This window comes from Zingiber officinale, chromosome 2B (assembly GCF_018446385.1).
Source record: "Zingiber officinale cultivar Zhangliang chromosome 2B, Zo_v1.1, whole genome shotgun sequence".
Lineage (NCBI taxonomy): Eukaryota > Viridiplantae > Streptophyta > Magnoliopsida > Zingiberales > Zingiberaceae > Zingiber > Zingiber officinale.
The window spans coordinates 5,080,882-5,094,114 of NC_055989.1; the positions used below are offsets into that span (position 1 = coordinate 5,080,882).

The 13,233-nt window shown below is 39.6% G+C and overlaps 1 protein-coding gene across 1 annotated transcript; it reads right to left on the reverse strand.

Annotated features, from left to right (window-relative positions):
• Positions 1 to 8: 8 nt before the first annotated feature.
• LOC122045158 (pyridine nucleotide-disulfide oxidoreductase domain-containing protein 2-like) lies at positions 9 to 8,176 on the reverse strand. The gene is made up of 17 exons (XM_042605260.1): positions 7,832 to 8,176; positions 7,603 to 7,764; positions 7,001 to 7,180; positions 6,673 to 6,730; positions 6,533 to 6,583; positions 5,266 to 5,348; positions 4,737 to 4,824; positions 3,676 to 3,720; positions 3,535 to 3,609; positions 3,395 to 3,463; positions 2,822 to 2,937; positions 2,011 to 2,123; positions 1,402 to 1,481; positions 967 to 1,087; positions 695 to 761; positions 391 to 543; positions 9 to 311 (listed from the first exon to the last, which is right to left on the reverse strand). The coding sequence occupies exons 1-16, from the start codon at positions 8,110 to 8,112 to the stop codon at positions 408 to 410; spliced, it is 1,725 nt and encodes a 574-aa protein (XP_042461194.1). The 5' UTR covers positions 8,113 to 8,176; the 3' UTR covers positions 9 to 311; positions 391 to 407.
• Between the last annotated feature and the right edge of the window lie 5,057 nt (positions 8,177 to 13,233).

Below are 13,233 nucleotides of genomic sequence, written 5' to 3' on the forward strand. Positions count from 1 at the left end.
GCAACAGAAACAAGAACATCAATAACATTAAATCGCAAAGCAATTGCATACATAACTTACGGATCTTATCGTTTTATTACTACTGCTTGAGCTACAAGAACAGATCAAGTTACCATGTCACTACCATAACTTGGTGAGTTTTCAAATAGGAATGCAGCAACATTAGGCAATCACTATCGTTCATGTCTACCTCTCGGTTCTTCAAATGGATACATCAAAAGATCCATCAATAACGCGCCGAAGCAGGGATTAGTACCCATAAGAATACGGTTCTCTATAGGAAAGATAGCTTGTTGCCATAATTGGATTTGCTGTCAGTAATTGAAGCAACAAACCTGTGTTGATTATCGCAATGCATCAACAAACAAAACACATCTCTTAATCCCTAACCTGTGTTGAACAGAGATCTACTTCTTCGTGGACTTTAAGTGTTCAATGACGACAGAGGCAGCATTGCAACCAGGTGCCCCCATTACGCCACCTCCAGGATGTGTACCACTCCCGCAAAGATAAAGACCTTTCACAGGTGTTCTGTTACCTGACCTGCAAAAATAAAAGTTTTCATGGAACTGCAATGGAGCACTGCTAATGCTGTAATCTTATCAAAATATGCTTGCTTCGGTTTCCAAAATGGAAAACTTCTCTGAAGTGCTTCTGTTATTAGTAAATGGCGTAGAAAAGACAATATGCATACCAGCCTTTGATTGGTCGCATTAGGAACAAAGAATCCAAACTCATGGCACCATGGAATATGTTTCCGCCTGTTAAATATGTACCCAAGTAAGATATCTAACGTTGGTGATTCCTGAGAACATTGCTTGTCTAAGGGTACTGATAACCAGTATCTGAAAAAACTTTATCTGATCTGCTGAGAAGAAGATTTTCTTGAAAAGTTTGACACATTTAGTAACTATCATGGTATTTTTGCTTAGGTATGGATAATTTATATCAGTTTCTGAAATTTACCTGTGAGTCCAAACTCTCTTTCAAGATCAGGAGGAGTCAACATGTCATACCCAATGACGGAGGAGCTGAACCCAGGCGCGTACTCGTCAATCAAGGAGAAACATCTTTGAGCAAATGATTCCTGAAATGAGTATGTTATCCAACAACTAATATTATCAGCAATATTTCTCAAACTGTGTAACAGCTTAAAAGCAATGAGAAGCTAGTCAAGGAATGTCTTTTCATAATTCACTGTATAAGTGTCAATAGCTTCGACAGTTGCAATATTTTCTATTTTCCTGAACAGATATTTCAAAAGGTAAAAGCACGAGTAAATTCATGTAAATTCGTGGGTATTCCATTTGCAGGAGTTTTAATTTCAATAAACTCGTTAAAAAGCAAAAACACATGTGTAACACATCTTTTTAATACATAGAGAGGAGAGAAACAACTCACTCTGATGCTAGGGTCTTGCCAAGTTCCTTCAGAAAGTTTATAAGGTGTATACTGGACAAAAAGATTGATCACATGCTGACCTAAGATTAAGAAAAAATATATTGTAAGTTACTCATAATCAATCACATCATATGAGAACAACGAGATAGCAAAAGAACTACGTGCAATGATTGCTGCCCTTGCTTCTGCCTATATTTACCCAAAACAAGTAGTGTAGTTTATTTGTTGAATACCGGGAGTACCAAGGAAATTCTATTTATAGTCAGAACCATTCCATTTATAGTCAACTTCAGTTTTATCCTTTGATCTTGTAAGAACGTCAAATTCCTTGTTTTCCTATTTGCTATATTATACAAGCTTCTAAGCATCAGTATTTTTTTTTATTATCAATTTCAAGTAAGGAAAAAAAAGGACATAAAGGTGTATAGATATTTTATCTAAAAATCCTTTTAGAAAAAAGATCAGTGAGAATCATACATCCAGGGTCAAACTTATTTTGGCACATCTAATGCCATCTCAAGCATAAATTTTGAAGTGTTTGTAAAAGAATAACTACAATATATAGATCATATTACTGAAAAAAAAAATTAACATATGCATCTGTCATACCAGGTGGAGAAATGGTGTGATCCAAGACAGAAGGTATTGTCATTTCAATGATTGGTCTTCTTGATGGTATGCCATTAGAAGCATCTCTGCTAGCTACATCAATTTCCTCCATGCTAAAAACACAAAAGAAAAGGCAATAACTTTATTATGGTTCAAACTGCATAGCAACCACAGAATACTCCTAATATGTTTGCACAATTATATAATGAAGTTTGTATCAAACTAAAATAACAAACCCCATGCTAAAAGCATCTCTGCTAGCTACGTCAATTTCCTCCATGCTAAAAGCACAAAAGAAAAGGCAATAACTTTATTATGGTTCAAACTGCATAGCAACCACAGAATACTCCTAATATGTTTGCACAATTATATAATGAAGTTTGTATCAAACTAAAATAACAAACCCCACGTTATCCAACACCAAGACGACTCATCTAATCGATCAAGTTCTATCTCCAGGAAGCTAGATAACAAAAAGTGACTAATCCTGTGAAAACCAACAATAGTTGGCCCTAGCAAGCAGTTTTAATGATTGCCACAAAAACTATTAGCAGCAAATTTGTGCAGATTCCTCATGTTCTTGCATGTCAAATTCCCATTATTTGAATTCCTTTTGCAATCAAGTTTCTTCAAAGTTGGTCACAAATGCATGAAGTATTAGAATAACCATGGATGTTGTAGAACACTTGCTTAAATGGCATGTATAGTCTTATATATGATGGAAATTTAGATGTAGACAATCTATGAGCATGTACGCTGTTGGTTGGTAACAGTGATCAATGAATTACTCTCTTTAACGAACTCAACCTACCTTTCAGATCCAATATGTATAGTACCCATATGTTGAGGACCTGGATCAAGCACATTTGAATTGCAACACCTAAATTGTGGCAGCCTAGAAACAGCAAGATTTATTTTGGTTGTTGCCTGTTCAGTGAAATAAAAATAGAATACAGTCAAAACAACAGTTTATGGTTCTTTTCTTGCTTGGCAAAGTAAAGACATGATAATAGTTGCAGCTACAAGCAAACACTAAAGCCTTCAAGAATGTGCAGGGTTACTTCAATACAACATAGGTACAGATGAGTAATCTCATGTTTTGTAATTAGTTGACAAATAGGTCCTTGTCAAATCAGTCGAACCAACCAATCCTGACACAACTTTTTCTTTGAGTATGCACATGATGGAATAGAAACTTGGTTTTTCAATTTTTTAAAAATTTTTTGCCTCATTTTCCAAATATACAATAATAATCTGATCATGAAGATCCAACCTTGATTAATGTATTCTAGATGACATTTTAATGTTGTGCTGTGGAAATTTTACTAATTCATATACAGTTTCTGTTAAAAAGTGGTACTTTAAAATTGTAGGAGGATCTTACTGAGCTGTAGTCAATGTTTTTGATGGCACAGAGAAAATCTTCAGGAAGGATATTGGGAGGTACAAGCTCCTGGATGAAGGTAGAAAACTATTTCAAACACCACCAATGCAGTATGGATGTTAATTGAAATATTGTCATACCACAAAAGTTTTGTAAGGAGTCGCATTTGATAGAACAGCTGATGCATGGATTTTTGTCCCATCAAGCAGTGCAACCTGAGGGAAATAATTTTCAGTAACTAAAAACTGCAATTAGATTAAGCAATCAAATTAAGGGCTCACTCCAGTTGCCATTCCAGTAGCCTCATCCAATATGACGTGCGCAACCTTATAGACAAAACCAATTACTATCAATTTAGAGATTAAAAATTTGCTGAGTCATATAAGATAATCACACTAATTTAAGATGAAGAATTACTGACATATCTGCATGAGTCAATGGTGTAGTCAAAAAATTATTTGGGTGGGGTCACTGGAGTTCAAGTGTAAACATCGACACAAATAGAAAATATGAAAACAAAAAGTAAAACAACATATGAGATGTAATAATGTTCAAAAAGATTTTAAAAAAAGGATGACATAGAAAGCGAGCGATGATGGTAAGCGAGAAAGGAGAGGTGATGGGAAGTGAGGGAGGAGAGTGATTGCTGCGAGCAAGAAAAGATAGCGGTGAGAGCAAGCGAGCGAGAAAGGAAAGCAACAATGGCAAGCAAAAGAGGAAAGCGGTAGCAATTAGTTTGGTGTGTAAAAAAATTAGGGCAGCTAGTATTGCAAGTTATCTGTTTTAAAGGAAATATTAAAGTAAAATCAAACATATATATATATATATATAATAATTCTGACAATGAGATTGTTGGAGATTTTATAATAGGTATAATGTTTGATTGATTTAGGTGACATTTGGTTAAATGACTGGAATGACTATGGGTATGAGTTTGATAATAAAGTGGAATGGGAATGAGAATGGAAATGAAACCCACCTAGTTATATGAGTTTGGCTGATTTCCATAAATCTAGAAATCATTCCCAAACCCACAATCCAAACACTATCTTTTACTATCATTCTATTACCTCATTCCCAAACCTATCAACCAAATACCCCCTTAATATTATCCAATATAAAACTTAATACCACTAGTACTTAATGCTTTATCAAAAATCCAGTGGGGTGGTCACTCGACCCCACTAGATATACATTAGCTACATTATTGGCATGAGTTATTAGTAAAGTACTTAAACAGTTAAACAAAGTAACTTTTTGCATATCCCAAAACTTGAATGCAATGGGAAAGATTTAGAAGTGTGCTTATAGATGGGAGAAATTAATATTTCTGAAAAATAACCTCTGCATTAGTCATAATATGGGCGCCTGATTCACAAGCAGAATTACTAAGAGCCTTTGATACTGCACCCATTCCTCCTTCAACATACCTGCAACAGTAATCCATCTCTCTTGGAGCACACTTCTTTTCTAACGCTTGAAGAAAACCATATGGACTTGCTTGATGGGTTCAAAAAGAAGAACACAAAAAAATCTAATCCCAAACAAAATGAAAAACTCAATCAAATGTAAATTAGTAGAGTCTCGCTTAAAAAAAGTTATACTGAAAACACAAAGAGACTTGAATTTCAGTTGAGAAAATCAAGCAAAATATTCAACATAATGCTTAGATGAAATGCCTAAAGCAACTTCATATTATCATATATTATATCACCTGACCTTTATCCATAAACAAGCGATAATGTATATCTTATATAGGAACTGGCATAAGGAGGTCATGTTGTTCATTCTTAGGCTAAATGCTTGATATATCAAACATCAAATCATGCTTTTGAGAGGAATATATGGCAGATATGACAATATATACATACGACCAAACACCACGTTCTCCATCAGTCTCTCCCATTACGTGATGTAGTAAGACATATCCTGAACCTGGTGTATGAACACTTGCCTGCAGTAGAATTTTGATAAGAGAACAAACTACATGAGTATTGATAGAAAATAGTTGTGTAGTGTGAAATTACTTAGAACTAGAAAACTAACAGTTGACTTCAGCCAAAAGGACCATCGATCAAGCAAAAATACAAGCCGTTGTGTGATAACAGGAGGAGGAGAAACAATGGAGAATCCATAGAGTACCCAAGAAAGTTTTCTTAATCAACTACCTTATTGAAGTATCCAGAGTGTAAATGTTCACTTAATACAAGAGACACTCAATTTAATGGCATATAGTCTGGCATGCAGCAATGCCTCATTAACAACAACTAATAATAAAATAACAGCAATCCTATTTTCTTTACAGCTTTCACCAAGCATCAATATGAAACACTTTGACCTCCCAAGATGCACAATCAATCTTACATTATATCAAATCAGTGTCCTTCTGTGTAGCATGCACACTCCAAATTTTTTTGTAAAGTATTGGACACGGACATGACACGGACACGACACGCAAATACACGTGCCGGATACGGCAAAAATAGTGTCATTGAATTTTATAAACTTTGACCAGTCGGATACGGCTAGGATACAACTAGGACACAAATGGGATACGTTTCTGGATACAATTGGGCTCAATTGCAAAAAAATTAAAAGTTGCAAGGTTAAATTGAAAAACAATAAATATCTGAGGACTAATTAATAAATAAATTAATTACTGACGAAGGCAGTGTTGGTGATGAGACCGATATGGATATTTGATTTTTTTTTACTTGTTTAAGATGGATTGGGTGTTTTATATTTTGTTATGTTTACTTTTTGTTTGTAATGCATATTATGATTGATGTAATGTGGTTTTCTATTCTAGGATTTTTAATTTTTAATACTATATATATATAATATTTTTTACTAATTGTTGTATCCTAGCCATACCGTGTCTTATATTTTCAAAATTTTGTATCTGTGTCGTGTCCAATACAATACCCGTACGCATATCCATGCAACATAGGTGTCCTTGAATGAATTTACTTTTCTATTCCTAAAGCATCTGACAGGCATCAAGCTGCAAAATAACTTAATTACATGTGCAAAACAAAAGAAAAAAAAATATACTACTTAATAAATAAATTTAGACGCAGATTATTCCTAGTTGCATAACCATTGATAATAAGATGCTGCTTGAATGGATATTCTTACCGTAGTTCCAATAACAGCATCTGTGGCCAGTGTTGCCTTTAGTATCTCAGTCTGCAATATGCTAAAGAAAATGAGGGATGAATTGCTACGTTAAATACTTGCTGAAACAAATTTATGGACCAATCCACTAAGAAATCAACCTCAAACCAATTGTTCAAAACCTTTGATGCGGGAGAAAGCAAAAGATCCATGAAATCCCTACCAAAAGTAAGATCAGTTAGGAATAGGAAAATAATATTTGTAATGAACTCTGCCATCAACATTGGATAAGTGACCAATGCAGTGACTTGAGCAAAAGTAGTTTAAGCATAAGTTTATCGAACACATTATAGAACTCCCAAAATGCTATTGCACTCAAAAGAAGTTTGGAAAAGCATTCCTGAAGAACTAGTAAAACCAAAAATTTTGTACTGATTCGATGTTAAAGAAAGTTAAAGGTGATAGGTAATGAGTAATGAGAACACTCACAACATATCCTTTTGTCCTAATGTCACAGTTTGTTGGACAAGATGACCCCAAAATGTGGATTTTCGTAATTTATCCTTCAGTTGGCACATTAGGGATGAATGATCATGACTGATTTCTGGAGTTGGTGAGTCAAGAAGATAGTCCATAAATCCACAGAATTTCTTTAGTTGCTCTTCATATCTGAATAACAGAGAGAAAAAAAATTCATAAATCTACATGCTTTCAATTATTGAATTCAACCAATGGTCTCCATTGCATACGATATATTTGTAAAAGCATAGAGGCCCCTTTTATATTCTCAAAAAAATTATATTGGTAAACAATTTGACATCCAGCGTGTGCATTTGTTTGGGGGGATCGTTCTACACGAATATGAACCTCTATCATACCATAGGTGATAGATTGACAGACAATATGGAAGCTATTTCTAGACGATGAATCAGATTGTTACAAATTGATCGTAAAAAAAAACATGTCTTTAATTAGTTGAATGGGTGAAGTTTACCAGCAAACAGCAAATTTTATGTTCTTTCATCTTTTGCAAAAGCAATGATGCCTAGAATAGGTAAGGATTAGAACAGGAGATGCTAAGAGGATTTCACCTTGGAAAAGATAAAGCGTCCTTCTTTGAGAACTTGGCAATCTCCGAATGGTTGAAATCAGCATCAGGGCCCAGAAGAAGGTATTTGCCGTCGAGGCAAGGGGTGAACGACGACGGATTCCTCCGAAGAAGCTTCAGGCCGTGCCTCGCCAACTCCAAATCCCTTCAGATACCCCAAGTCAATAGGACACAGGACGAGATTTCCAGAGTTGCGAATGAGAAGAGAATACCGGATGATGGAAGGACGGAGGAGACTCTGCAGGTAGCTACACCGTGAGAAGCAAAACCCAGGAACAATCTCCTCAGTGACGGCGGCGCCGCCAAGGACGTGTCGCCTCTCAAGGACGGCAACGGAGAGGCCGGCACGGGCGAGGTAGGCGGCGGCAGTCAGGCCGTTATGGCCGCCTCCGATCACCACGGCGTCCCACTTCTTGCTTGACGCAGCAGCGGCAGAGGAGGAGAACGCCCGGCCCTTGCGCCATGGAGCGAAGGCTACAGCCGATCGCCACATTGCTCGAGATCCCTGCTTTCACTGCGAACGGTGGGAGGAAAAAAAAAACGGCTTTCTACTGAACCGCCGTAAGGTATTATCCAAATAACTTACCAACTTTCATAATACCTAAATTATCAAATTGACTTTAAATCAAAATCAATTTACTCTCCTAAATTTTACGCCATCAAATTTAAATTTAATAGCATATATTAAGACGAATTAAATTAAGAATATAATTTTAAAATTTTACTGTATCAATTTAAAATTTTACTTTTTCAATTTAAGTTATAAAAAAACATAAATATTGATGCGGTGATAATGAGGGGCCCCACCTCGCGAAGGATAGTGGCTACGATGAAGGTCAAAGTTAAGGCGGTCAATGCACAAATAACATCGGCCGGTCGGGCGAGCATGCTCTGACCGGGGGGAGAAGATTCCGGTACGATCCTGCCTTCGATATGGGGAGGTGTTAAATGACCGACGCTCAATGGAGTACTGGACGCCAAACGGAGGAGGAGACGATGTGTAGAAGCCGGGCCGAGCGACTACCCCTCTTGCCCAGGCAGCAGAGCTCGACATTGACAGAGCGGAATTTCCACCGAGCGGCTACCCGACTCGGCCAGGCAGCAGGTTTCAACACTGGTAGAGTTCAACTTTGGCCGAGCGGCTACTCCGCTCGGCATGGCAGCAGGTCTCGGTAGTGGTAGAATGGAACTTCGATCGAGCGGACACACACACAGGAGTAGTGTGGTTCTGGCCGGCCGGACGGGACACTGGAGCGGCGAAATTCCGGCTGAGTGGTCAACCCGCTCGACCTAACAGTACACTTCCTCTGATATCTATCGACATCCTTTAGGGAGTTGGTGTCACATACACCAGGCATGGACAACCAGAAGATCGTACGACGGAAGCTTTCACTGTCACTTAAGAGATATGCTCGGCCCGTTAAGGTACTGTGTTAGGGGCACTTCACAAACAAGTTTTTTTAAGGAAAACTTGGGGAAGCGTGTTCGCCTTGGGGAGCATGCACGTGTACTATAGGGGCTCTATATAAGTGAAAGTTCAAGCATCGGCGGAGGTATGCAATAGGCAATACACAATAAACACTGTTTTCGTTATTGTTCATTGTGCTCCGCCTTCTATTTCATCGCCGGTGACTGACTTGAGCATCGAAGGGCCAATGCCGAGGACCCCTTCCCTAGCTCGTCACTAACGTAATCTGTGTTGCAGGTCCGAGCGGAGTTTACAAGCGATCAGCAGGAGCGCTACATCCCCAGCTTTCCATCTCATCGACTTTCGGACAGGATCATATTTGACACCGTCTGTGGAAAGCTTTACTTGCATCCAAGTTGAGAAGATGGAGGACATTGGACGACTCACCACTGTGACGCTCACCAAAGAAGAGCTCGAGATGCTCGTGCAAGTCCGAGTGGCGAAGATGTTCGAGCAGCAACAACAGCAGGCACTAGCCGATCGGCTACTATAATAGCCGGCGATGTCGGCAGCAGGAGGGCGAGCGAGATTGGAAGACTAACCGGAACCAGTTTTCATATGGGGGCATAATAGAGGTCCGACCGACATGCAAGAAGCGCCGCCTATGCCCATCCCATTTCATTGCGCCTTGTTCCAGACCTCCTCAGAGATAGCTCAGGCGAACCAAGAAAGGGATTCATCTTCGTACGACACTCTCGTTCGGGATGCGCAAAAAGGAAAGGCGCCGAGAAGTCACACTTCGCCCGAGTGGGTCAATTTGCAGTTCTCCCAGGCAATCTTGAGTGACCCTTTACCTAGGCACTATATCCTACTGGCGATCGGGGAATACAATGAAACGACCGATCCAGATGATCATCTGGATAAGTTTGATAATGCGGCCACGCTGCACCAGTACACGGATGGGGTGAAGTACCGAGTTTTTCTCACTACTCTCTCCGGCTCGGCGCAACGCTAGTTCCGAAGACTACCGAACGGATCCATACACAGCTTTAAGGACTTTCGAGTTGCGTTCCAACACCATTTTGCCAATAGTTGATGCTATCAGAAGACGAGCGTCAACCTCTTCGCCCTGAAGCAGGGGCCCAAGGAAGCGCTTTGAGCGTACATCGGGCGCTTTCAACTAAGTAGCTATGGATATCCCCTCGGTCTCATCCGAGACGATGATGAATGCCTTCACTCAAGGGCTGGTTGAAGGAGAGTTCTTCTGATCGCTCATCAGGAAGCCACCCAGGGACTTCGACCACCTGCTCAGGAAGACCAATGAATACATAAATGTGGAAGAACCCTAGGCAGCAAGGAAGAAGGAGACGCCGATCGAGCCCGCACCGGCACTCGAGCGGCGACCAACGAGCAGCCACCAATCACCCAAAGGGCCAAGAGCGGATGGAGCACGACCACACCAAGAGGCCAGGACACATGTCATGCAGCATATGGCCGCTGGTCGGCAAAAGACGACAAGATACAAGGCATGGACACCAATGTTCTGCTCCTTTCACCAGTCGGCGACGCACAACACGCGCGATTGTTACAATCTGACACTGATCGATAGTCGACCGGCTCCGAGAGGATACCATCGTCAATCTCCAACTCCCGATCCGCGATATAGACAATGATCTGCCAGGCAGCGAGAGGACGAAAGAAGAGCGCTCGAATGACACAATCGACACCATGGGAGGGATAACGCTGATCTTGCCTGAGTCCCAGCTGAGCGAAATAGACTCTTTGCTCGGGAAGAAGAAAACAGAAGCAACGCCACCCGAGGAGAAATATGCATGATGGGCCTATCGACAGCGACTCCAACAGAGCCAGGAAGTCATACGCTCGACGACTGGAGATCCACGCCGTAGGATGCAGTAGGGAGAAAGTCGAAGGGCCCGAGATTAGCTTTGGCCTCAACGATTTGGAGGGAGTGGAGATCCCTCATGACGACGCACTGATTATCCAGGCGGTAATTGCTAATTACACTATTCACCAAACTTTCGTTGATACAAGGAGTTCGGTGAACATCATCTTCAAGAAAGTGTTCGATCAATTATAAATCGATCGAAATGAGTTGCTGCTCATGACGACCCCACTATACGGCTTCATGGGCAACGAGGTATTGCTGCTTGAACAAGCCCGATTGGCCATCTTGCCCAGGGAAGAGCCATTGAGGAGAACCAGGGCCACCAATTTTATCATGGTGGATGCACCGTCGGCCTACAATGTCATCTTGGGACAACTGACACTCAATGAATTTTGGGCGGTGGTGTCTACCTATTGCCAAAAGATCAAGTTCCTGGTGGATTATCGGGTGGGCGAAGTCAAAGGTGATCAGCTGGCTGCTCGACGATGCTATGTCGAGATGGTCAAGACCGAAGCGAGAAGCGCTCAGAAAAATTCGTGCTTGGAGGTGAATGCAATCATTGAAAAACCTCCCACATTAGTGTATGAAGAAAAGGAGGAGGTTCAGATCCACCCTAGCCGACTAGAAGCAACCACTTTTATCATTGTCAACTTGGAGGTGGAAAAGAAGGCAGAGTTGATCACCCGCCTTAGATAAAATCATGATGTTTTCGCTTGGTCGACACACGAGCTTCTTGGTATCTCCCCGAGTGTGGCTCAGCACGAGCTTCATGTCCGACCGGACGCTCGGCTGGTGAAGCAAAGAAAGAGGGACTTTAGCACGGAGTAAAATTTGATCATCCGGGCGAAGATAGAGAAGTTGCTGGAGGTCGACCATATTAGGGAAGTTCAATTCCCAAGTGTTGGAGTGTATACTGAAAGCCTAAGCTTTGTAAACATTCATTATGAATAAAGAATCACATTTGGTCAAATTGTCTATATTTAGTTGTAGTTGTTCAATTAATTTATACTGTAGATAACATAGTATGTGGTGTCACATGCAGAAGATGATGTTATCAGTACCTTATAAATTATAAACAGTAGCTCACGACCAAAATGGAAAGGAACAAACCATTAGAAGGTCGTAGTGTAATTAGGTATCAGTTTATCTTGACTGTATAATTACACTAGTACACTTAGAGTGTATTGAGTAGGACCATTTGAGGTCGTTTCTTTTATACTGACTTTATAAAGAAACAAAGACCTCGGTTATTATGGAAGTGTGCGCTCTTAATCCTAATATAATAACAAGCACATATATTTGATATTTATTTCTTTAATTTATCAGTGGGTGAGATTTAGTTCGATGAATCAATAAGCCCGATAAGTTGGGAAATGATATCACTTATAGTGTGTGTTGTTGATTATAGAAGGAAACTGTGTCCTAGAGATACTAGGTTGATAATGTCCCCAAGAGGAGCTCATAAAGATTGTCATGTTAAACCCTGTAGGTGGACTTAGTCCGACATGACGATAAGGTTGAGTGGTACTACTCTTGGACTAAGATATTAATTAAATGAGTTGTCAGTAACTCACTTAATTAGTGGACATTCGATATCTTAAACACAGGGAGACTAACACACTCATAATAAGAAGGAGCCCAAAAATGTAATTTGGGATTGGTGCGGTAGTTCAATAATAGTTCTCTAGTGGAATGAATTATTATTGATAAAATTAAGTTGTGTGTTCAGGGTGAACACGGGATGCTTAATTTTATCGGGAGACCAAAACCAATTCCTCCTCTCGGTCCCTATCGTAGCCTCTTATTTGTAGAGTAATATACCCACAATACCCACCTTCTATACCCACCCAAAGGGGGCCGACCAAGCTAGCTTGGGAACCAAGCTAGGGCCGGCCTAGGTATAAATTGGGGTGACCGGCCCTAGCTTGAACCCAAGCTAGAGGGGCCGGCCAAATTAAATTAAAAAAGGATTTTAATTTTAATTTTTATTATGTGGAAGATATAATTTATTAAAGAGAATTAAAATTAAAATATCTCTCTTGTAAAAGATCTAAAAAGATTAAAGAAAGAGATCTCTTTCCTTATTTGTAGATTGGTGAGATATTTTATTTTATCTTTAAAAATTATTCACATGTTGTAAAATTAAAATTATAGAAATTTCCTTTTATCAACCATGAAGAGATTTTTGAAGAGAAATTTTATTTTTTAAAATTTCCGGAAACAAATTAGGAAGTTTTAATTTGTTGATTAAAACTTGTCTAAATTATTTCTCCTTGATGTGGCCGACCAATATAGATTAA

Bases quoted from the DNA above. Each gene is read 5' to 3' on its own strand.
- LOC122045158 (XM_042605260.1), bottom strand. From the start codon at position 8,112: ATGTGGCGATCGGCTGTAGCCTTCGCTCCATGGCGCAAGGGCCGGGCG. The intron at 7,765-7,831 runs GTATTCTCTTCT...GGGTATCTGAAG, and splicing joins CTCCGTCCTTCCATCATCCG to GGATTTGGAGTTGGCGAGGC. The intron at 762-966 runs GTAAATTTCAGA...CATATTTAACAG, and splicing joins AAGAGAGTTTGGACTCACAG to GCGGAAACATATTCCATGGT.